Source organism: Chroicocephalus ridibundus, chromosome 9 (assembly GCF_963924245.1).
Source record: "Chroicocephalus ridibundus chromosome 9, bChrRid1.1, whole genome shotgun sequence".
In the NCBI taxonomy this organism is placed as follows: domain Eukaryota; kingdom Metazoa; phylum Chordata; class Aves; order Charadriiformes; family Laridae; genus Chroicocephalus; species Chroicocephalus ridibundus.
The window spans coordinates 6,509,489-6,535,212 of NC_086292.1; the positions used below are offsets into that span (position 1 = coordinate 6,509,489).

At 47.8% G+C, this 25,724-nt stretch overlaps 1 protein-coding gene across 2 annotated transcripts in view; it reads left to right on the forward strand.

Moving 5' to 3' along the window:
- Positions 1-25,724, forward strand: part of LOC134521085 (gamma-aminobutyric acid receptor subunit beta-4) — a 75,463-nt gene that overhangs the window by 24,108 nt on the left and 25,631 nt on the right. For both annotated transcript variants that reach the window (XM_063347181.1, XM_063347182.1), the window contains exon 3: positions 3,207-3,274. In XM_063347181.1, coding sequence (XP_063203251.1) covers positions 3,207-3,274 — 68 coding nt within the window. The remainder of the gene's footprint in view (positions 1-3,206; positions 3,275-25,724) is intronic.

The window sequence follows — 25,724 nt, forward strand, 5'->3', positions numbered from 1 at the left end:
CGAGTACGTTTGTCACAGGCATCCAACTACTTTCAGGACAAAATGTTTGTGATTTCTCCCGTGGTGGTGAGAAACGGGGACATGTGAGGGTGCCGTTCACTGGTGAAAGTGGCAGGATTTCTCACACTCCCTCACTTGTGATCTTGCCCACAAATCTTTTCTAGGCATAAGATTTTTCTTTAAGGGGTCTAATTTTTTGCACCCATTGGCAAGGCATGGATAGAAGTATGGACCTTTAATATCAGGTTTGCTTCTTTTGCCTTGACTCAGATCCACAACTGCAGAGTTCTGCCTTTTTGGACAAATTCACAGATGACGTTATCCCATATTTTAAATACCCTACTTTTGTATCCCTCTTGCCTGAAGCTATTAACATTGGCAGAATTGATGTCCTTTGTTTATTTTGTGTACTACTTACAGCCTGAATGTTGGACACCAGCCGCTCTAGTTTTTCATTGGGCTGCGGTAAGAGGTAGGGCATGATTTTTCTGTTGGCTGTGTCTATGCTCTCGCATATCCCTGTCCTGGGGAGACTGAGAGCCAGTCCCCCAACGGGGATGGAGAAGATGAAATGGCTTCCCTGTGATCAAGCTAAGCGTAGGTCCAGTAAAGGCAGGACTTTGCATACCTTCATCTTTAGGGTGTTTGTACAACAATCGCACGCTTCTGCCTGTGTGTTGATGGGCGCGCACCCCAGGGGGTGCAAGCGGGCAGTGGAGCCTCCCACTTGTCGTGAATGATGGGGTCCAGAGGTCTTGGCGGTGCCCAGAGTGGCCAAGAGGAACATTGCTGACTGCGCGCTGGGTGCAGCCGAGCCCGGGCTGACAGGGAGCAGCCTGATCTCCGCTCCAGCGTTTGTCTTGGAGTTGGGAGTCGGGAGGTTTGGATCTTATCCACGGCTCTGACACTGAGTCACTGCATGACCTCAGGCGCTCAGATACCATGGTGATGAACACAGCACAAATGTCTAGACAGATAGATTAGATTGGATAGACTCTGTATTTGACAAATATTTGTATATCAGCGCTGTCAGTGCTCCCTTGCTACAACCACCCATCCTGGTGGTTTCAGTGGGTCTCCTACACGGCAGGTGGGCAAAGAACCACTTTTTGCACTGAGGAAGGAGGAGACACACAACCACAGTGACACAAGTACCGATGGTGGCAGGCTGGAAGCAAAGCAGGCAGTAAGGCAACCCTTGGAGGAAACAGCACTGCATGGTAGAATGTCTCGGGAGTCAGGAGCTGGCTTCTCCCCAGCTCTGCTGCAGCCCTGCGCATGGGCCTGTCTTTCCTCCTGTAACCAGTTAGTCTGTAAGACCCTCGGGTCAGTGGTGACTTCATCCTCCTGCTATAGCTTCTATCACAAGCCCCTGATTTCAGGGGGAAAAAAAAAAAAAAGAGAAATCACCAAAGTGAGACTCCTTTAAAAGCTTTCCTGTGCCTCTGGCGCAAGGGAGGATGCAGGAGAATCGACTCTCCCCAGAGTAACTCTTGGTTATTTTCCCACCTGGTTCCCTTGTGAAAGATGAATGTAGCAGCACAGCAAAGATGTGGCTGGGAGTGTGCCCGTGTAGGGATTTTCAGAGGCTCTGCAAGGTCTCCTGAGCACCCCTGCCTCCGGCACCCCGACAGCAAGCCGGGAGTGCTGGAGAAGAGCACTGCCTCTTTAAGGAGATTTGCATAGCAGGGCCTAATTACAGTTGTTGATTCTGATGTTTTCAGTGTTGTTCATATTCCATTAAAGGATAATGCTGCTTAATTTGCAGCAGAGGGTCTCGGTTAACAGTACACCCAATCACAAGGCAGCCCTAATGACACTACTTCCCTTCTTCTGGTAACACATAATTAAAAAATCACTTCATTTCCAGTTGTGTGGTTCTCCCCTCTCCCCCGATCTCCTAATTACTTGCTAAGCCATTTCATGATTATCTGTAAATATTTCAGCACTTAGATCTACTAATGAGTCCATGGAAGAGTTAATACCTTGAGTGGCGTGACTGCTTGCCATTCCCTTTCTAGTACTGCATTGAAGGAAACGTTTTCCACCTTGCGTGTGCGAGACGAGGAGCTTTGCTTGTGGTGGGATTGGGTTTGTGCTCTGGCTTTGGGGCTGTGGGGATGACAGGAGAAGGGTAGAATGCAGAAACTCCATCTCAAGCTACAGGAGGGTTTTTGCTGGCTTTGGTAGCGGATGTGTATCTCTGCAGATTGTTTTATGCGGCCTAAATACCACGGAAAGGGATGTCCTGTTGCCTGGCTGGGGGACCTGCTAATCAGAAGGGGTGATGTGGAACCGAGTGTGAGTCTGGGTCTAGTTGGGACGCCTCCGCATCTGGAAGAAGTGGCTGAAATGCCTGGTGTCTGTTCTGATTCTACAGGTTTGTGGGAAGTGGTAGTAAAGCTCTTGGGCAAGAGAGGTCCGGCAGTGCCTGCCCTTGTGCGGTGTTTTCTCACAAGCTCATCTTGCACGCCACAGTCAGTGGCCCTTACTGCGGTGCGAGGGTAGCTTGATCGCTGAATAAGGGAATGCCTGAATTTCCCAGCAAACCTGTGCACAGACGTCTACCACAGCTCTGTGGCCGCAGGCAAGAGGATGCGGGGTGACATGTGCCCTGATGCCCGTAGTAAAATGTGGAATCTGTTCTCCAATCCAAGCGCTGCTCTGAAAAAACACTATACAAATGCTGCTTTCTCACTTCATAGATCTGGTCCCTGTATTTGGCTCGTACCTTGGGTATTAAAATTCACTTGGGGTTTTCAGACTGAGCACTCAGAGCAGACAGAGCGATGGAGGAGTGAGCTGGAGTATCTTTCCTGCCCATGTGTTGCATGGGCTTGATTGCTATGTTCTTTGTATGGTCAATCAGTAACACCTTATGCAAGCCCACTGGGAGCCTACTGATGGTCTCTGAAGGCACTATTTGGAATAACTAGAGATAATTGTATAACTAGGGGGTAATTAACTTCCAGGAATTAAAGAATCAAGCTTAGGCTGCACTCCTTCTAGGGGTGAGTCTGTAAGACTGGGAGTTAGAGAAATCTACTCTTCTCTAATCATCTGAGCACATGTGCCTTGGAAATCCTTGATACTTGGGGAACGTGAGGCTGCTTCAAATCATATCCATGCATTTCTATGCAATTCTTAATAGCAGATAAGGGAGGAGCACTTGAATACAGTCCTAACGCAGTCCATTTGTGTTTCAGGTAACCCTGTCACAGTGGGAATGAGCATCCATATCTCCAGCATTGACCAGATCTCTGAAGTCAACATGGTAAGTGTGGAAAGAAAAAAAAAAATCCTAATAAACTGTTATTCCGTTTTCCGGTTGGAATGTGCTATCAAGACAATGGGTTCTTGGAGCTACCTGAGATTTCAGGGTGCACTTCTGAAAAGCAGGGTAGTCACACCTCTGCTTCCTTCACCTCCTACTACAGATCTTCTGTGCCGCTGGGAAGTTGTTGGAGGAAGTGTAACATTTGTCTGGTACTGAAGAAGTATTTTTTTTTTTCCTTCTACTTTGGACACAGAGTTTTGAGGGGTGATGGGAACTCCGATTTAAGATAGAAATCTTCCTCACTATAGCATAATGAATTCAAGGACGATTTCTCCATGCAATGAAAGAGAAAATCAAACACTTAGCTGCAGGAAATGAGGGGTTTTTCTCCAAATTTCTTTCTCAGCGTACTGGTTTCATTCTGAGCCTTGCTCTTTCCACCCACCGAGTGGCCTGTGTCACTGTGACTGCCTGACAGTTGTCCCCACACCCTTAGCCCAGCCCCAGGCTGAAAGAATCCTGAACTCACTTGAAACAACACTTGCAAGAGAGGACTGGCACGTAGGACCTCTGAGGTACACATCTACCCCTGCTGGTGGTACTTGTGGTGTGGTTGGATGTGCTGAAAGACTGTAGTTCACTTCCTAATGTGGGGTAAATTCTAGTAGGGTTAGTGAGTGTCTATACTGGCACATTGAAGTATCCCTGGTGTTACCTGTGAACGTGTGGATGGAGGATCTCTGCTGGCATCTCTGGAGCTAGTGGCATCTTATCCAGAGCAGATTCTCACACTGTATCCTTCTGTGCCAGTTGCACAGCCACCTCGCCAAGCCATAATGCTTACGCCTTAAAAGAGTAGATGCGAATTGTATTTTTCGGTTGACACTAAGACAGTGGTGGCTTTACTGTCAGCCTGTGCCTGACAGGTTGAAAAACAGTTAGGGGCTTCTCATGCTTGCTGGTGGTATTTTGGCATTTTTTTGGAGATCCGTACTGGAAAGGGAGGCATCTAATGGAGATCTGGTTTTGGGTGGCATTGGTAGACTGGAGCTTTTCATACCACTGAGAAGAAAAAATTTACCTGCTCAGATAGCAATGGTTTGAAGTGAAATTTGTTAATTCTTTTGGTCATGGTTTGGGCACACACCCAGACTTGTCCTATCTGTCTTTCAGAAACCCTTAGCACGTAGCAGAAGACATGGATCATGCTGATCATTGCCTGACCTTGCCTTCCTCCCTCCTGCTCAGAGGCTTTTCCTCCAAACTCCTCTTATTTCCATGAGGCTGGGTGGAGTGAAAGGCTGATGGGGACCTCCTGGCAGCAGCTGTGCTGTTCCTCAGTTCCTGACCTATGCAGGAGAATCCTAGGCCAGTTTAGAGCTCTTGCTGTTCAAGTCAATTAAAACCTTAGTCTCCCAATGCTCCTGTCCTATTTATCTGTTTCTGGACTCTCCTGCCCTGTTTCTCTGGCCCACCAGCTATTCTGCTGTTGCATGGTGCGGGGAGGAGGGGAGGCGAGATGATCTCACTTGTCGTTTTGGCTTGCAAACTGCTTGAAGATTCTGAATGTATACGTTGATATGACCCAGGGTGAAGCGCCAACTGTGAACCTTCAGGTTCTCATACGGAAGAGTTTCTTTTGCAGACTCTACTATCATCCCAGGATTACCTCAATTATCAGCATCATGTTACACCTCAGTCTAGAAATGGTGACACTGGACAGTGTGTACAGTCAGAAATTCACGTACTGACCTATGTCCCCATTGCATTGGGTAGCTGTGCTGGAGGTTAGGCTCCACTTAGAAGAACCAGATGGCTTAACCTAGTTCCATCTATCTTGCCTGTCAGGGCAGAGCTCAACTTTGAGTCATCTCCTCCCCCGGTCTCAACTTGGACCTGAATTTTCCTATGCGCTGAACCAGCCGTCACCCTCCTCGTTAGTGCCAGCATGAACAATTTGGGGTCTGGGCCTGTAGCTTAAGACCCCACCTTGCACAAACATAACTGGGAGCAAGTGGGGGATTTGGTTCTCACCTTACCTGTAACAAGTGCCCTGGTCCTCCTCTGTAGACCTGAGACGATAGGTGAGCACTGCAGAGGCTGGTTCAGGATGAACCTCCTGCTGGAGACATGTCCGTGGGCTATAAAGGCTGGTCAAGTGCTTTGTCATACGCCTGTTGTGAGCAGCTGTGGCCAGGCATGCTGTGTCCTAGGCTAGTAGCTGTTCTCTTAGCAACTCTTTTCAACCCTTGCCATGTGAATGTGATGTTCCCCCCCTGTCCAGTGAAATCCTGCTTCCTTCTGCCACAGGATGGCTGAGACAAAGCATAGAATAGTCGAGGTTGGAAGGGACCCTTAAGATTGTTGAGTCCAACCATTAACCTAACACTGCCAAAACCACCACTAAACCATGTCCCTCAGCACCACAAAATGTGTGTGCTCGGGGATGTGGAGAAACAGCAACAAAAATATCTCTGCGGAGAGCAGGTTTCCTGGCATGGACCTTCACCCACGTGCTGCTCTGGATCTTGCAGGATTTGGGCAGCACTATTGATGGACATCAAGTGCTTTGATGGTTGTGGCGTGGCTGTAATCAGGCTGGGCACCGGGCACTGCCCATGCCACACTCCTGTTGATACTGTGAAGGCGCTTCTGGGCCTTTGATTATTGCTCCTGGCTCTCTGTTCCATTTGACAAGCCTAATCTCCTGCCCATCCTCCTTACATATATTGGGGCAGGGCAGGGGGGGAAATGGGGGACAAAGTGACTATGTGTGAGAACCTACTCAAGATCTCTAAGAACCATGGTGAGGCAGCTTCAGAAAGGGTTTAAAAATCAGAATCATCTTAAAGCACAAACATTTAGGGAGCAGAAGAGTTCTCATGTGATGTAAGTTTCCAGGCTAAAGGGATTTTATGTGCATCATTCTTCTGTGTGACAGATGCCCTGGGGAAAGGGCTGTGTCTTACCCCTGCTCTGGACATGGATAACAAGAAAAACAAGTCATTTTTTGGCATCATGTGTGATTGGGAAAGGAACTGTGCAATGAATAAATTAAAGGCACACAAGTGAAGCTGCGTTGCCATGGCAACCAAATAGCTTCTATTGTTCCACAAGGAGTGTTATTACTTACTGCCCCTTGTAGGATAATTAATTAATCCTCAGACATCCTTTTGGGAACAATGGCCCTGGGGCTGGGCAGGCTGAGGAGAGCCCCCAGCTCTCCCATGTCTTTCCCTGGGACTCTTGGCGTCTGCTAGCTGCGTGATGGCGGGGAACAAGTGCTGTCAGTGACTAGCCATTGCATGATTCAAAAAGTTGTTTTCCACAGGAGTCCAGCTGGATGTGGTGCTGTGGAGGAATACAACTCCACCAATGATCTAAGGAGCACTCCTTGCTTTCGCTCCCATGGGAACTGTATTCCCAAAATGATGATGTGGTGACATTTCAGTCCTGGAGGATACAGGGCTCTCTGCAAAGGCAGCACAGTTATGTCTTTACACTGGAAGTTCCCAGAGACTCTGATATACAAAATGCTTTGCAGCTGCCTGTACGTGCTATGTGTTTCCTGGTGCCTTGCTATACAAAGTTGGTGCCCCTCCATCTCCTTGAGGGTCACGCCCAGATACTGTGCCATTTTCCAGCTCAGAAGATGGAGCCATGTCAGGGTGCAGGACGTTCATGGGTACAGTGCTGGCTTTGTAATGATCTCCCGATGATGAGGGACCAAAACTGAAGTCCTTATTCTAAAAAAATGGCACCTTCTTGTTCGTCGCAGCTGCTGCCTGTGTGTGGTCAGCCGTATTTTCAAGCTCACTTGCTAGAGTAATGCTTTATTACTGTGTACTCCTCTTAGCCCTGCTAAGCAACGCTGAGCTGCAGCCTCTGTTCTTGTCAGTGATTAGAAGGATTATTTGCTGAGCCAAGATCAGTGACATCAATTGAAATGCATAGGAAAGGATGCCAGGGGCCAGGCCAAATAGGTATTGGGGAGGGCACATTTGACTGGCAGACCCTCTGGGAAGTGCTGATCCATGAAGATGAAAGGCCTAGCTGGAGTCTTTTCATATCCTGTCCGAATTTGCAAGTTGGGGATTTAAAGGCAGGCTGAAAGGAGGAACTTCTTCATAATGATGTTATGTAGCTCAGAATGGAAGCATTATGTAGCAAAGAATGTAAGGATGGTATCTCTCCTAGTTCTCCTTAAAGGAAATGGGATGGATAAGTTCTCTGGTGAATGCCATTTTGCTACAAGTGGTTGACTTTCAGTAAGCGTAGAACAACACGCAGGTATTTATAGATGCTTGTTGATGGTACTTGGACAGTGCTGTGTTCAGACCTCTTTGTAAGGTACCCGAGTTACTGGGGAGTCTGGCAGTAGAATCATAGAATCATAGAATTGCTGAAGTTGGAAGGGACCTTTAAGATAATCAAGTCCAACCATTAACCTACCCTGACAAAAAACACTTCTAAACCATGTCCCTAAGTACCACATCTACCCTTTTTTTTTTTTTAAACACCTCCAGGGATGGTGAATCCACCGCCTCCCTGGGCAGCCTATTCCAATGTTTAATAACCCTTTCAGTGAAAAAATGTTTCCTAATATCTAATCTAAACCTCCCCTGACATAACTTGAAACCATTTCCTCTTGTCCTATCACTTGTCACCAGGGAGAAGAGGTCAGCCCCCATCTCTCTACAACCTCCTTTCAGGTAGTTGTAGAGGGTGATAAGGTCTCCCCTCAGCCTCCTCTTCTCCAGGCTAAACAACCCCAGCTCCCTCAGTCGTTCCTCAAGTACTTCTGGCTCAGGAGAATGAAGAGCACAGGCAGCCTGGAGCTCAAGTCTCTCTGCAGCTGAAGGAGCCTGCAGGTTTCTGTCCTTGTGGTACACGGCCTGAGTGCTGCCCAAAGTCACGATCAGCTCAATGGTCTAACCTGCTTTGGTGGATCCAGTTCTGATGGTATCTGGCATCAATGGCTTCAGAAGAAGCTGGAAGTTTTCCCCACTCCTGCATGTTTTCAACAGACAGCTGAGGACTGGCCTGTTTGGGGTATATTGTACTTGCTGCATGGTGGGACTAGAGGCTAAGACTTCCAACTGTAGCCTTCTCTCTGTCTAGGTAATCTTTTGGGACATATTTTTCTAGTACTAGGCAGTTCAGACTCCCTTCAAGCATTAATGAACTATTTCAATAAGGAAAACAACCAGAGGTTTTGTATGCCTTTGAAATAAGAGATGGTTACCCTTCATAACGCTTCAATTTTCCTGCCCTATGATCTGTGCAGTCCTAAACCTGCTCCCTCCTGTGTGTCTGCACACCGTAGACAGCTCGGAGCATCCAGCCGTTATAGTTGTGATTTCTTTGTGGCTCCTATAATTTATTCATCCCAAGATGCTCTCCTACATCTGCAATAACATCGTTTCAGTTTGTTATAGCACTAGCTTTAAAGTTTTATAAACCTGGTGACAAGTTGAAAAGTTACAAGAGGATTGCTGTAGAGGGCTAGTGTAAGAAGCAAGGCTTCCAAATAGAAATGTTTGCGGGAATATACATGTTAAAGGAATGATGCCCATGGCATTGGCGATACCTTTTGCTGGGGGACAGTCTGCAGTGCAGGTAGGTTAGAGGTTGGTGCAGGATGCTTGGCAAAGCTGACCTTGACGCTTCGCTTCGTTACCTCCTGCTCCTGTATCACCTGTGGCCACCCTGCTGTTTTGTCGGAGTGACTGCACTCGCGCTGGCATTCCGTACGGCATCTTGGGGGTTATGGAGGGAAGCATCATGTCTGCTATCTCCCAACTTCCTGAAGCTTTCTTGAAAAACAAACTATCTTGTTTGGCAAAGAAGTTTCCCCTGTTGATAAGAGATGTAAAGCATGTCCCAAGACAGCGATGAGCTGCAAGGGTTTTAAGCTGGCATTTAACACAAAAGAAAGTGGTGTTCTTGACCAGGACAGTTCATCTTACAACCTGTTATGCCATCGTCGGTGGGGCATCACTCTTCTCACTACGTCAAATTTTCCATCTATTAGGCGTGCTTGAAATAGCCTTTGTAGTGGAATCTGCCCTGATCAGGCTTTGCAGCTCTGTGTTTGCTGGAATATGCATGTGCACTGACTAGTTGAATCTCAATCTCAGTGTAACCCATTCACAGTAACACATGGGCTTGACTCTGCTGTGCAGTGGGTGTAGTTGATGATGGAAGGCGGTGTGGAAAGCTAGGCTCCATACAGAGGCTTTCCGTGGTCCACAATGCAGCAGCCTCTCAGGCTGTACCTTCTGGTCAGAGCTCTTGAACTTTGGGCACTTTCAGGAAAGGGGAAGGGAGAGGCAGGAAAATGTATATCCAGGTGGGATTGTGGATCTGGATGCATTACGTACAATCCGTTCTCGAAGTGTTCTGACAGTCAAATCGTGTGTGCAAAACCCTGGTTTCTTTGGGGCTTATGTAGCTCTGGCAGTAGCCTTTCAAGGCCCTCAGCAGACCCTCTGGGTGCCTCCAATAATGGACAGGAACAACTTTGCTGCAATATGATCCTGAAAAGGTTTTTCCATTGGTATAGACGTTTTGAGCTTTAAAAAACATTATTTTTAAGAGGTTTCTACTATTATACTGTACCTTATACTTCCATATATTCTTTTCAAATATACCAGCGTTTTTCTTATTCTATTCTGTTTTGTTTCGGTCTCTTTTCAACAGAGAAATGACACACAGATATTTCCCAGTCTATTCTACATCCCTGGATGCCCGAACATTTTAAAAAAATCAAAGGTTAAAGCATTTAAATCCTACAGTCAGAGGTTTCTGGAGTTATATGTTGAGAGATACAAGTATGACATGGCACTCCAGTGCTGTAAATGTTTTCCTGTAGCCTAGGGTATCTCCAGCCCTGTGACACTGTGGTATCTAAACTGAGAGTTTGTGTGCACACTACGTCTTGGTATTTAAGGCTGCTGAATATTGAAGACGGCAAAAATATGGTAAAACGAAGAGGCAGCTTTGGTGCTGAGCTAATAGTGGCGTGCTGTAATGGTATTGCAGGGGCTGTAGTCCTGTTGGATGGCTGTAGGCTCCTGGGATGGCAGTGTTGCAGGTAGCAGAGGGTGCTGTGGGGCCTCGGTGCTGGAGAAGGGCCAGATCCTACCAGTGTGGCATGGTAAAAATGGTACAGCTCTGACTTAGGGTGAGGTATCCCCAGGCTCTGTGCTGGCGTGGGCAGGCAGGGGCTATGTGCTTTTTCCACATGTTAGGGCTTCTATGTGCTGTGATTTAAACAAAGGTATTGCAAACATGCAGCTGAGATGGAAGGTTTCTCCAGAGCTGGCAAGTGTCTGTGCCTTCCTCTGCCAACGATTGCTTCAGTACAACTTAGGTCATGCAGCTATTGTCGCTTCGCGTCCTGGTGTGCAGGGCTGCAGAGCGTTGGATGGCTGTTTGTTTGGGAAGTCAAAGAGTGGCACTTCTCTATATGTGAAACAGCATTTTCCTGAAGGGGAGAGTTACCAGGGGGTGCAAAGGGCAGTCCTGCACAATAGTTGTGTGCAGCGTCCTGTGCACACTGCCATCAGTTGTGTATAGTCACCTTGGTGGCCTTCTCACACCTCTACTTCTCCAGCAAGAGGAAGTAGCTCGTGCACAAACACACGACCACTTGGCTAGCTGAAGGAAAGCAACAACATCTTGATGCTTTTTTTTTTTTTTTTTCCTTCTGCTAGAGGGATGTTTGGAGAAATAAAAGATGGTTGCAGCAGGGTGGAAAACAACCTCCAAACCACTCGAGACATCGCAGCTTTGAGCTGGTCTCTTTTGGAGGCAGTAGGTACAACTGCCTGCTCTGCGGCTCACCTTGATAGATGGTAAGAGTAGAAACATACTGAACTAGAAACGTCTTTGCAACTAAGCAGATGTCAGGGACCCATCTTACCTGACATTGCTAGATTTGAGGTTACTTTGTCTGTCCTTGCAGTGGTGACATCCTGTGACTGCTGAAGCTCAGGGTGACTTTCACCAGAACTGATACAGTCTAAAGAGTCAACAATCAGATGTGGATATCTGCTCACACCAAGTTAGGCTTTTCTTTGACAGAAATCCCACTGATTGTGCTGAAAGATCTCTTGGACTAAGGTAGTGCATGAGGACAAGTAAAGCGTCTGGCCTTAGGGGAGCTCTGCAGTGTGATGGTATGGGGGAGTGGATGATCAGGTGGTCCTCTTTCTGCCCAAAAGACAGGGATTGACCTTCCACAAGAGTTTGTACAAAATAGTTAAGAATAAAGCAAACTTGTTAAGGGGCCTGAAGTACTCCCCTCCCATTCCTTGGTTCTGAAGCTGCTTGCAAAGAGACTGTCCTGACTTAGAAACTAGAAAATAGGTCAGTGTGACTCATATGTCAATATTTACTGCATTTTTGGCAACTTGTAGAAGGGGAAAATCTTATGTGTCTTCCATAACATTTCACAGATTATCCCATTCCTATGACAAAATTCTCCCTGTGCCCTTGGTCCTGGTGTTGCTTGACTGCAGAGACAGCCCAGCAAATTCACTACATCTTAGAGTCAAGTTGCTAAGTAACAACCCAAAGATCACCGTACAGACTCTGCAAACGCTGCGGCCAGCTGAAAGCTAGGATCTGCACAAAGCACCAGCAGTTCCTTCCCAGACAGAGGTCTCAAGGACTCAGTGCATACATTGCCGAGAGCAGCCTCGTAAAGCAGCAGTCCTGCCAGGTCCCTGCCGCTGTACCGCCTGGAGATGCCCTCATGTGAGGGGCCCCTTTATTGCTTCCCCTATAAAGGCACCTCCCCTGCTTGTGCTGAAGGGCTCTGATGTTTTGAACATGAATGATGTCCTTGAATGAAATATTTTTGTTGGCTGAATTGCATGGTTTTGCCATGCACATGGATCAGTAGATGGTGAACTGTGGAGACCTTGCTCAAACAAGCTCTCAGTTGAAGAAAGACTGTGAACTGCTGGACTAGAGAATGACTCTCTGTCCCTAAGCCTTTCTATTCTACCATGCTGGCTTCTTCCTAGGGATCTCGTAGGGCTCACGTGACATCTTAATGGGAGAGTTTGCAGAAAGCTCTTTGCATAACTAGAAATCCTTGGTTATGGAAAAGCTGCTGGGTAGACCGGCTGATTCCTAGCCTAGACTTTGAGTTTTGCAGTACAAAAAAAAATGTGGTGGCAATGCAATGCTTGTTGCAAATTATTCCCCCCTGTGCACCTTTCCATGATGCTGTTATCCCTAAGGAGCAGCTCCGCAAGTCCTCCAGCATCACAAGTTCAAGCCTCAGGAGCGCTGAGTCAACCCTGCTCCAGTACTGAGGAGCAGAGTTCACGTGTTTTGCTCACTAGGCGATTTCCCAAACGAGAACATTTCTGTTCTCTCACTGAAGAGGCTAAGTTCACCCTGCGTTTCGTAGGCGACTCCACCCCACGGCAGGAGAGAAGTCATGTTGGAGAGGATGCGAGTCCATGGCTATAGAGTTTGCAGCATGCTTTCAGCTGAACAGTGCTATGTATTGCAGTACTCCATCTGTTCCTCTATCAGCCAAGATATCTTTAGATCCGAACATGTCAGTGTTGTGTGGTGGTATGAACCACTTCAGCTCGCACCCCAGCATTCCTGTAGTAGTTAGAATTGCTACTGCCGAAAACTTTGCCCAGGATAAAAATGTCTCTTTTTTTTTTCTCATGCTTAAGTTTTTATTCAGGTTTTTACACAGGCAGAACTCCCACAGCCTTTATATATATTTTTTTATATATATATTAAAAAGCTGTCTGTATTTAAGAGCAATGTTCCAAACTGCCACCTGTTTCAATAGCAATGCTGCAGCATTGGAGAGGATTACTGCAGAATGCTAAAGTACCTTCCCACAAGTGAAAGCTTCATCTGGTTTGATTGAAAACCAAATTAGATCTTGAGAATCTGACCTTCTGACATCCTGTCATATATACGTTTAAAGCATCTAAGCAATAGAGAGTGTATGTGCGCAAGAGTGCCAGCACCTCAATTTAGAGCCTAGATCCAAATACAAGTGCGTGCGTGTCGTGTTGCTATTTGAATATGTAAATAAATGGGGCTATATATAGCTCTATATGTTATGTACATGTTAAGTGAAAGTGGCAGATACGACAGCTGAATAGCTTTGCTGTTTCTGAATGCTGGTAGAGGCTCTCTGCATGCTCCCTACATCTCTCGTGCTTGCTCCTACCCCTCTCAGCCTTTCTGCTATCGCATTTTTCAGGCCTCTGGAGAAGATCATGTGTGGGGACAAGAGTTGTTAATATTCTGAGTCTGTGCTGAGTTGCTAGGCTACAGAGAAAAATGAACATTCAAGGAAAAGGGATGGTAAAAGGAAGAGGATCTGCTGAACTGTTTGGAGATCCAGAAAGGTCCTCTAGTCAGTCGAAAGGGATCATTTTGGGGAAGGGGAGTGTGCATTTATGTGGGATGAAATGTGGGCAGACCCTGCTGCCCTGACACATGCAAAGCCTCAGGCTATCTCTAGCCAGAAGAATGGCAGAGGAGGGAGTAAAAGGCAAAACCCACTGGCCCCTTCGCTGCTTGCAAGGCGTGCACAGCTGGCCACCTACTACCTGGGGTGCAGGTGGTGACCAATATGGAGTATGTCCTCTTATACATCCTTTGTCCCCTCTTTGCATGGGGCACTGAGCTCCCATCTGAGGCTCTGGTGAAGAGAGAAGCAAACCCCAACCATATCCACCGCTTACAGGTTGGACCTCATCTCTCTCTTTCGCTGCAGCAACCTTATACCACAGTATCTCCTCTAACTTCAGCGTGACTGCAGAGGAAGGCAGCCTGTGCCTTCTATCTCCCTGTCCATCCCCTCTGATGCATTCCTAGGTCATGGATACACAAAGTATTGACCCATTTACCTATCAAGAGTTTGCAGCTAAGGTTCAAGGGGACTTGAGGTTTTACAATACACAAGCTCTTGTCTGAGTCTAGTTCCTGAACACAAACCCTCTTCCTTTTAAGCTGTTTACCCTGCAAATGAGAGTCAGGTATTTAGCTGTACAGCCTGTGAGCCATCAGACCTACCAGGTGCCTTGCGTTCTACTCTTCTGGAAAGATGGCTTTGCACTGTGCTCCGGTTCCTGTCTGCAAGATTTCTGTTCCCTCTCAATATTACTGGCTGTATCAGAACCCTCAGAAAAATTAAACAGTGCCTTTGGGTATTTTTATTATCTGGATACTTTATTTACCGAGCTCATACGGGCTCCCTGCCAATAACTTTCAGCCAGCTCTGCAAATAGAGCTCCTTGGCTCCGGGACTGTTGGTCCTGGTACTGCAGAGAGCACTCACTCAGCATGGACAGAGACTGCAGCTTGTTCTCCGCCATCCAGTTGGCCGTGAAGTCAAAGTCTGCTCGCTTGTGGACCTCCACAGCCTGCTGAAATCTCCCTTTTTTTTTTTTTTTCTTTGTGCGTCCTGTAATAAGCTCGACTTGTTCAGCAGAATCAGGAGCATTTCCTACAGCTGCATTTCGAATGCCATTGTCAGTTAACTACACTGCACCCGTCCATCAGGTTTATGATCCTGCGGCCAAGACTTGGATTGTTAAAGTGGAAGAATGACAGTGTGGGCCATACTGCGTGCACTGCTGCTGGTGTCAGCCTGGACTGGTTCCCTTGGCTTTACCCTGGCATATCCAAGGGCAGACTAACCCGTGGACGGAGGCAGAGGTAGACTAAATCCATGATGATACACTGTCTGGTCAGTACCCTTGACAGTAGAAATTGTTTCCTAGAACAGATCAGTTGATACTCCTGTACTTTAGGGTTGTTTCAGCATGACTATACAGTGCTCTGTGTGCCCCACAGTTGAGACACTTGATTGCTAGCCCTTTTCTCTAACGATAACTCAATCGTATCGAGTTTGCCAACTTAGGGGCCACAGATACGGCTATGAAGAATATTCATATGTAGAAGCAGTCACCCCAGATACAGAACCGTGTCTCTGTGTGCAGGAGTCTTGGGGTTTTCAAGTGCCATAGTTTGCATCCATTTTTAGGGGGCTTGTTGAAAAGTAGGCCTTGTTTTTCAAACCACAGGGCTGCCATCGTCTACCCTTAGGAGATCACCCTTGACCTAACTCCTGCCAGAAATATGTTCTGCTCTTCTGCATTTCATCATCTTATTTGCTTACTCCCAGTTATCCTTCCTACATGCTCAAACTTTGCTTTCTGCAGAAAATAAACACCATTCTAACCTTTTGTCCAAGCCAACCTGTGCCAGCCTAGTTGAGGCGATTGTTCCACCCAGGACTTGTTAGTTGTCTTACATCACTTAAAAGATTTGTTTGCCTCTGGCTACCTCCTGGGAAATGCCATCTTTGTGGCAGTTTTTGGAACCTGGAACATCAAACCTTCCTTCTCTAAGGTAAAACAGTGTCTTTAAAGCGCTGTGTGCCCTGATACTGTTGCAGAGTCTCACGGTTTCAGTGCTCAAAGCTGTATATACAGCATTTTATTCTGTCATGTAAAGTAGTAATATTGCTTCATTCATAACATAATTCTCTACCTATGGGGCCGCAAACTGCATTGGTGGTCTTGTCTGCCACAGGGAATTACAAGCTCTATTTAATTATTTTCCACAGGGAGGAAAAGTCATTTCTGTTCATTACACACTCGCCTGGAGATGTGGGGATCCCAAACTGCAGCACGGAGGCAAGTTAGCATCAGTGGCTTGTTTTTACAGATAAGAGAAAATGAGGCACAGGTGAAAGTGCCCAAAGACTCCTACAGAAATAACATCGAGAGAACTGAAATCAATACCCAGAGGTGTTTTCTAGAGTACCTAATTCCATTGGGCTACTAAGCTGCTTTATTAACTGCTTTAATTCTGCATTCCTCTAGCTTTTATTCTCCGTGATCTCTACTAGCCAGTGTCTATGTGGAGGGCTGCAGAACCTTTCCTGCTTGGGGTAGAGTCTTACTGGATTGGTGTCCATTAAAACTCTTGCCAAAGTGAAGAGGAAGTTTCATTTAAATATAAAAAAAGGTGAAGTGAAGAGTTCTGGGAACGTTATGGAGAAATTATGTTTTTCTGTTACCAGGTTGCTTCTGCTAGAAAGCTTATTGAGTTTTAGCCACTTGAAGTGAGCATCTCTCAGCAAGCAAGAGGTAAAAAAAGTCACTACAAGGTGAAAATTGTCTGAGGACACATGCAGAGGCTGTGAAGCCCCTTTGAAAAAGTTTAGGGAGCATTGCTGGCTTTCTGGCATCGCCTTTCCATTGGCTTAATCCAGTTTTCTTCCCCTGTCCTTCTGAAGGCTTTGGAAACTGATATCTTCACCAGTCACTCTTCGAATGTCTCACTCAAATTTAATTTACTCTAATAGGCTAGTTGTGGCATGTTTAATTAAATACAGAGTGATTATTAAAAACATTTTTGAGCTTTAATGGCTGTATATTAGATATGCCCATATGTGTATGCAGGAGGGCACTGGCAACACATGCTGTAAGGCAGTAAGGGTAGTGCTGGGAAAGTATGAAAAGAAGAGTTGGGAGAAGTTAGGTGGGAGAGGGGAGGAGAAGTGGGAAACAGGCACCAGCACTGTCCCCTGGCTTGTAGGTGCGCGGAAGGCAGTTGTGTAGCATATCAGATCAGTGCAGGCAAGCAGTGGAAGGCAAAGATGGCCTGTCTGAAAGCACCATGTTTTCCTGTCATGGGTCATCAGAAGCCTATGGCAGCATAATCGGTTTTAAATTACCAAGCACTTCAAACCAGAAAGTTTGTTTGAATATAAGCATGCCCTCGGACTCCCTTTCCCAGTTACGCGATGCATGATCATAACACTTCTCTGAGACGTCCATGGAGATAGTGCATTAATGCTTGTTTGTCTCGCACTGTGTTAACGGGTGACCTTGTGCATACCTAGAGAGAGGTTAAGATAATCAACAAAAGGGGCTAAGTTAAGATTTTTGCCTTACGTAAATATGGTGAGAGAGAGAAGGGATTTGGGATGGTCTGATGAAGTCATTTGGAGATATCTGATGCACTAGCAGAACACAGATCACAGAATCACAGAATCTTCGTGGTTGGAAAGGACCTTTGAGATCAAGTCCAACCATACACACACACAAAATACGCCCTACAATCTCTGTCATTAGAGTATGCCCTGAAGTGCCAAACCTACATGTTTCTAAAACACCTCTAGGGATGGTGACTCAACCCCCTCCCTGGGCAGGCTGGTCCAGTGCCTGACCACTCTTTCAGTAAAGTCATTCTTCCTAATATCTAACCTAAACCTCCCCTGCCGCAGCTTCAGACCATTTCCTCTGGTCCTGTCATTATTCACCTGGGAGAAGAGGCCAACACCCACCTCTCCACAACCTCCTTTCAGGGAGCTGTGGAGGGCAATGAGGTCTCCCCTCAGCCTCCTCTTCTCCAAGCTAAACATGCCCAGCTCCCTCAGCCTCTCCTCATATGACTTGGTCTCCAGATGTAAGCAACAAGCCTTTAAGGATCTGCGGGAGGGGGAAGAACCCATGTTACCTGTACTGCCTGGGACCCATGTCATTCCTGGAACAGACTTCACTGGGGAAAACACACACTGTACTTCTCATAGAGGGATGGTCAGCTTGCTGCCCTCCCTGCACTATCTCAAGCCAGTCACCCCTCTAACTTGTCATTTTCTTGGAAGAAATTACTCAGCTGGGGACTTGCTGCCTGAGCTGTCTCCTTGTTTATGTATCTTACCTGTTTTCAGCTCTCCTGATACTACAATGAGTCCTTACCAGTTCCCAGTCCATCTATCAGTGAGAGTATTGTGTAAGCACCATCCCTTTGACTTTCTGCCTGAAAACTGGTCAAATTCATGTATCACCTTTTTCTGAACTTAATGCATGGCCTTGCTTCTCTGGCCTTAGTTGGCTGTCTGGACAAAGTATGCCCTTCTGCGCTGGTTTGGCATGGGAAGGTATAGGAACCAAAAATGAGTTTGACCATTTCTAATTAATTGGTTAATCTCGGGGAAAGACTATTTCTCAAGTTATGATGAGGTTTGGAGTGAGAGCTAGCTGGCGATGGAGAAATGGGAAGGTCAAACAATCCCGCTTTTGGGGGTAGAGTGGGCTCTGGGTTGTGCCCAGCTATTAGTTCACAGGGAACCGAGTGAGGAGACCAGACTGGCAGAAATGGTATGCAGTAGCTCACAGATTTTATGGCTTAAGAATAGAAACTGCCTGGCATTGTTTTCTAAGAGCTTGCCTGAGGAAGATGTCATGCTGCAGGTGGTGATTTTGGGAGTGCTGCCTGTAACACAGAATAAGGTTGCTGTTTCGCATGTGCTCTTAGAGCAGGTGATACTCCTCCCTGTGCCCGTCGGTTCTGGTTTTCTCCTCTTGACCTCTGCTTCCAGCATGACTGGGGCTGTTAAGCAGATGACATATGGTGCTGCCTCCTGCTCACAAAGGGCATCGATATACAGGCTCTGAAGCCTGAAAGCCTTGTCATGGGCAGATCGATGCCCTTTTGGCTTAGGACTCAGCTAGGTATGTCCTCTACCTTATACCTGCAGGACCAGCACCAATGCAGGTGCTACAGGGATAGGGCATGGCAGGAGAGAAATAGGGCAACAAAGTGACGCTTCACTTGCACGCCCCTAGTTGTTGAGGATGTAGCTGATATCTGTCCCAGTTTCTGGACATGCATTCAGCAATTAAACGCATGCAAATTACTACAAAAGTAGATCAGATTAGCGAGGGGAACATCTCCATGCAAAGTATTTCTCAGGTCCTAAGAAAATGAGTTCAAGAGCACAAGGACCTGCAGCACAGAAGGGCATAGAGCACATCCTAGAAGCCAACACGTTCCTACCCCTTGCATTACTGGCAGAGAGATTGCAGGTGGAAGGTGCCCTTCCTGAGCCCCAAGTCAGTGCTGACATGTGGTTCTTCAAAAAATACGGGAGGTGGAAAAAGGTCGTGGCATTCTCACCTGCTAAGATGAAATGTGGGAATAAGGGCAGTATCTAAAATAGTTGTCACTTTACGTATGACAGTTGTCATGCAAAACTTCAGACTTGTAAACTGGGCGCTGGCTTGCACCAAAAGAGAAATTAAAAGCCGTGTTTTGGCAGAATACTCTCCATGAAAGTACAGTAAGTACAAGAGCTGCTGCCTCTTGCCATAAGCAAAAGTGAGAGTCTGAATCGACTCTGTGTTGTCTTAGAGCTGGAAAACTGCTATCAGGTATTAACCGGTGCTCGTTAAGGTCTGGGACCCATTGATTTATCTGTGTGGAAATGGACAATCCCTTATGAGGACAAAGCAGTTTTGTTAAACGAGCTTGCTAAGGAAGAACGGTGGCTGTCTTGCTCTGTCCTTCTCCTGCACATTTTATGCTGCTCCAGTTCTTTGCAACTGATTGCAGGCACATCCTGTCTCCTCCCCTTAAAAATAATTCCTCTTATTTCCCCTACCCCCTCCTTAAAATGAAACACACTTGAGGACTACTTTGTCCTTTAATTTCTTTCCCAAGAATGACGGGAACAGGAGATGGTGTTTAATCATCAAAGAAGTTGAAGCCAACAAACTGTTCATTAGTCTCTGGCAGTGGCAGCTTGGTTTTTACTAAGTCAGATGTTCCATTTTTCTCCCTCTTTCTGGAGCATCTTGGCTTTCCTAATGTTCTTTTGTGATCTTGGACAAGGAGACCATATGTCATTTGCTTATGTGGGGAAGGACCTTTATTTGGTCACTTCGCCAAAAGGAGGTGCTTTATCAAAGTCAGGGTGGAGGGGAAATGAGGGGGGAAGAAAGTCAAGTGGCACAGCTAGTGCTAGAGGCAAGTTGCAAATCCTCCTTTATCCCTCATGCCCAAAGTCATGCAGCAGCCAAAGAGCAGCGTGCACTCTCCCCCGCAGAGAAGTTACTGCTTCCAGTACCTTACAAGTGCCCGGTGAAACACAACTTCCACTAACAGCCTGGAATAGTCACCTTTGTCTTCAAAGCCCCTCCAAGAGGTATCTGAGTCGTTTGTTACCCACAAAAGTGGACTAGGCAGAGGAGACATCCATGTTGCCAGAAATACTGTATTCTGAGCAAAGATCTGACCCTTTCACATACGTTATTCCTTCCATTTCTAATCCTGGCTTCTGAGTCTAGTGTAGCTCCCAATGAGCATGCACAGTTCTGCCTCTGGACAAGTTTAATACTGGGGGCGCTCTAGGTCACAGCACAAAGGAAAATTATCTGACCCAACCTGCCAACGATCCGTGCCTCCCAGGAGCTGTGCTGAGGGTTTATGAAGCAGCCTGCCCAGGAGGGATGCTTCTGGTGACTTTCTGTAGGAAGAGGGAGCTTCTGCCTGGCAGCGGGAGGCTCTGCATCCTTGGGCTATTCTTTCCTGTTAGTCCCTTCTTTTTATGACTTGGACTGTATTTTCCACGTTGATGCCTAGACTTTCCAAAATACTGTTATGCTCCTGGCTTCATGCTTTTGTAACAGCAAATTCCACAGGGTCTGTGGAAAGTTATTTCCATTACCTTGCCTTCCGTCTGTTCTTGTGCAACAGCCCATTGCAGAACGTCAGATACTGTCATCACACAGCCCTATTCTGTGTTTAACCCATGCAACAGTTTCCCCCCGCCTTGCTGCTTCCTGCCTCTATCAGTAGTTATTTGTGTTCTGCTCAGTAACCCGTAAGTATCTAAAAGGGGTAAGACCCTGTAAGCATAGGGTTGTGATTATTTACTGACCTAATGCAAGCACTACCGGGAATCAGAAAAGATTAACGCTGATTTGTACTTGTTTTAAAGTGAAGTAAATGCAGTGAAGAGCTAAACTCACTACCGTGAGGTTGCAGACGCCAAAGGCTGAATATTCTAGGAGATAACACAAACTCTCAGAAGAGAAATTGAGTATCTTCAATTAAGACGGTACCAGCTCTGGCTCAGGAGATCTTTAAGCCTCAAATAGCTGGAGAATTAAGTATCACAACAGAGACCCTGTTTTGCTTCTATTCCTCACTGCTGTTCTCTTTACTATTACTGAAGACAGGATACTAATGTAGAAAGACTTTTGGTCTGACACAGTACAACTGTGTTTCCAAAATCAGCACGAGCGCACTTGTAAGAATACCGCTTGGGACGTATGCTGTGTGGTGTTCTGCATGCTGACATGAGACCGCGCAGGAGAAGGCCTCCTTTTAATTTTGGAGCCCTTCTCTCGGTGCAGTGAGCAGAAAGGGACACACGATGCTGTCCTCTAAAGGAGCATCCTTGAGTCTGTGGACTCTAACGGTGTGTTGTTGCGTGCAAAGGAGGAGTGCCTTAGGTGGCTTTCCAGTTACAGGCTGAAGCTGCTCTCTGCAGAGTGCTGCCCTTGTTACTGAGGTGACAACTGGTCCCCAGTTGTTAACTGGTCCTTCTCCACTCCTCGCTGTTCTTTCCTCTGTAGAGAAGGAAGTTCAGATTCCCACCCTGAAGTGTTGTGTCCCTTGGTGGTCTGGGCGCCTCCCTGCACACTGTTCAATGCGCGTGGCTGGCCCAAAAGTGACTGGTCACATGCCCAGGTCCTCACCTGGGTTGTGATGGCTTCAGGTAGTATGTGCTACCCCCAGGGGCTCCAGCTTTCTCCTGCCCTCTGGTTTGTCAGTGCTTCAGTGGCAACCGACCTGTGCTCACAGTGCCAGGAGCGACCCACTCTCCTGTATTACTCCCCATTTCTGGACCCACATGTCCTCTCACTGACTCAGCCTCCTTAAACTTTGCCTTCCTCTGCACGAGAGGGTTTGTTCCCCTCAGGGTCAGATCTGGCATCCTCCTCCAGGGACACTTCTGCTCCAAGAGGCAGCGTTGGTCTTCCGTGACAGTGGGCTCATTTCTGCCCCCAGACTGCGCAGAGCCAGCACAAGTAGGGAAGGGTCCAGGGTGAGTCCAGGTTTGCTTTCTAAGCATAGGGGAGCATTGCACTCCCAAAGGGGCTCTGTAAGATGAAGGGGCTCATGTGGTAGATGCTAATAAAGGTGTCTGGAATATGAGCCAGCAGAAATTCATTCTTGAATTTGTACTAATGATGCCAGCTTATTTCCCTTCTTGCTGTGCCCCAGCTGCTGTTCCCTAAGACTTACCTACCCTGTCCTCTGAGAAACTGGGGAATCCCTGTGCATGCTTCACTGAATTTGTTTGCCTCTGGGGTTCTGCAGGAAATACCTTCCTCCGTCCATGTCTCTCTCATGTCAACCTTTCAGCCTTTCATTGTTCAGTCCTCTTACATCCTCTTTGGTTTGGGGTGTCTGCTGAGTTTCAGGAAAGGCTGTAATTATCAGTCTCCTTCTCTTACCTGGAGATGGATGCTAGCGGCCCTGTCATAGAATGGTTTGGGTTGGAAGGGACCTTAAAGATCATCCGGTTCCAACCCCCTGCCCTGGGCAGGGACACCTCCCACCAGACCAGGCTGCTCAAAGCCTCATCCAGCCTGGCCTTGAACACCTCCAGGGATGGGGCAGCCACAACCTCCCTGGGCAACCTGTTCCAGTGCCTCACCACCCTCACAGTAAAGAATTTCTTCCTGAGATCTAATCTAAATCTCCCCTCTTTCAGTTTAAAACCGTTACTCCTCATCCTATCATTACACTCCCTGATAAAGAGTCCCTCCCCATCTCTCCTGTAGCCCCCTTTAGGTACTGGAAGGGGCTCTAAGGTCTCCCCGGAGCCTTCTCTTCTCCAGGCTGAACAACCCCAACTCTCTCAGCCTGTCCTCACAGCAGAGGTGCTCCAGCCCTCTGTCCTCAGCAGCTGGTAGGACGCACTGTCATTTCAGCATGTGAGGCCCCCAGGTAAGCTCCTCTTCCTTCTCTGGGCCTTTTGTGGCCCTCTACATAAGCTGTCCTCCCTCCTTGCAAGGAGGCACCTCTGCAACACCGGTGCCTGCCAGCTCCACATGTTGCTCTCACCTTTGTTTTGTGTGTGTCACACGCAGCAAGGAGGAGGAGAGAAAAAGAGAGGAAAGCCTTTGCCAAACCCGGGAGGGAGCGGGGGAGGCGAGGGGGGCTGATAGCTCCCAAGAAGCTGCTCGTTGGAGCAGACCGAATGGAGGCATGTGGAGGGGAGGTCCCATGGGGAGGGTTATGCTGAACAGCTTTCCAGCAGGCTCAGGTGCCACCTCGGCTTCGTGAGGGGCTGAAGGGCAGCTGTTGTGCTGAGCGCGGCCCCGCACGCAGCTGGGCCACGAGGGCTGCCTTGCAAGGCAGGGAGGGCAGCGCATGAGTGCTGCGGTAAATAAAAAGGCTGGAAGCAGCGTTGGAGATGCGCAGACTGTGAGCTACTGGGTACCGGACTTCTGGGACAGACCAAGGGATGTGGCTACCACTGGGCTAACAGAGATGGAGGAGAGAGGAACAGCTTGTTTTGAAACACACAAGCTCTTTTGGCATAAGGGGCGTGTGATTTGTCGGTCAGTGAGGCTCAGCAGGGCTGATCTGGGTCTGAAACAGGCTGTCCCCTTGCCAGCACTGCTGGTGACGGCATTTTAGCTTCCCACAATGGGTCGGGGTAGGTACAGGCTGACATGGCCAGTTAAGTTAGAGTAGCAAAGCCTAGCTAGAGAAGGTTTGCAGGTATCTTTGGAAAACTTGCTTTCCCTGGGGGTAGAAAACAGAGACCAGGTGGAAGCGCGTGACTGCTGGTCACGTCCACCCTTCAGAAGCCCCCTTTCCCTTGTCCCAGCCTGGGTTTTTTCAAAACTAAAATCTAGGTTCACACTGAACGATTTCCAAAGGTCTTTGCAGCACAACATGCACGGGGCTTCTGATGATGTATCTCCCCTCCTCCATGCTTGCCTCTACTCTCCCAGTAGCCACCAGAGGAAGCAGGAGGTTGCACAGGGTGGCCTGGCACAAGCGTGCTCCCTCCAGCATGGGTCCTGCCTTTTCTCCCCGGTGCAGTAGGCGTACCTGGCAGGGTGAGCTGGGAGCTCCCTCCAAAGCTCTCCCATCCTTGCCCATGGCAGTGACTGACCTTGGCCAGATTCTGGCCCTGCCTGAGCATTTTATGGTCTTCCAGAAAGACCCAGAGGAATCTGGAACAAGAAATTTGGAAGCATTTTTGTTGCTACTGGAGCTGCAGCGTGGAGAGGGTCGAGGCTGATAGTTTAGAGGCAAGTAGAAAGTCATAGTTGCCTGCACCACCCGCTTTCCCCTCCATCAGCAGCGATGGAGAAAGCTGTTTACTGGGTACATGTGCCCCCTGGTTTATCCCGGGCACAGGCGTCAGGGAAATTCAGCTGTCTTGTCCCACAAAGTGCTTCAGTGGTGAGCTGGAGGGAAGAGCTGGAGGGGTGTACGGTCTCCAGGTGTGTTTGGTTTTGAAGCTCTTCATTGAGCCTGGTAAATGGGCCAACTTTCTACCTGCTGGTGATGCTGGGAAACACAGCTTGTGGTGTCTGTGGCACCAGTAGGCTTGTGAAACCAATGACAGATAAAACCCTACAACAAAGGGATTGCCACTCAAGGCTTGGAGGAAAATCAGGCTCATTACTTCTGATTCCTGAACTTCTGAACCACTGCATGCATTGGCTCCATCTGGCCATTCTGCTTCTGCAGAACGATGTCACCCTTGGTCATTATTTTATCTGCCTCTGAAAGGAAGGCTATGATTAAGAACGCATCAGCTCTGGAGCCTGGCCAGGTGGTGATGCCAGGGTGTCACGCGGGTGCTTCACAATTGCCTGACCAGACCATGGGGTATAAAGGGGAAGACAAGCTCACTGCTTTCTCTCCTGAGTACTGGTCCCTCTCACTTGCTGTAGTGGGACATATCAGTGCCTGCTCCGGCCCCCTGTCCCAGGGAGGACTGACCTTCGCGGTGTGGACACTTGTCCTGCTCTTTTCCTTCTGCCCAGAAATCCTGTCCACTGTTCAACAATGAGATGGGGTAGGAAGAGCAGGAGAATGAGAAGTGGAGCAGGCACTAGATGAACCACGATTATCAAGTGCTCCAGACCTCCATGACGCTGCCCAAAGAAATCTCTTGTGCCAAGAAGCCCAGGAAGATTGGAGAGCAGAGCTCAGCCCAGGGCTGGGCTGGCTGTTCTTCCCCAGGAAAGTCTGTGCACCTCAAGAACATCATCAGCCTGATGGCTAGGGTGTAGGTTTCTATTTCTGCACCCTTCTGAGTTTGTTCCCATCAATCCCGGAAATACAGAAGATGTGTTTAGAAGGTGTATCTCTTAGGTGCTAACGACTGTTCACTTTGTAAGCAGCTTGCCCTTTTTGACTTACGGAGGTGAGTGCCACCTCTTGTCTGCTGCTGCTCGGAGGCTGGCAGGAGCCTGCAATGGCAGCGGGGCGGCCTGGTTAGGGGTGAGGTGTTGCAGGGCTCTGTCAAGGATTAGGAAAATGCAGGTCAGTGAAGCAGCTTGTCGGGATGTGCAGGTAGAGTTCTCAAAGGGGGAGGATGGAAATGATGCCT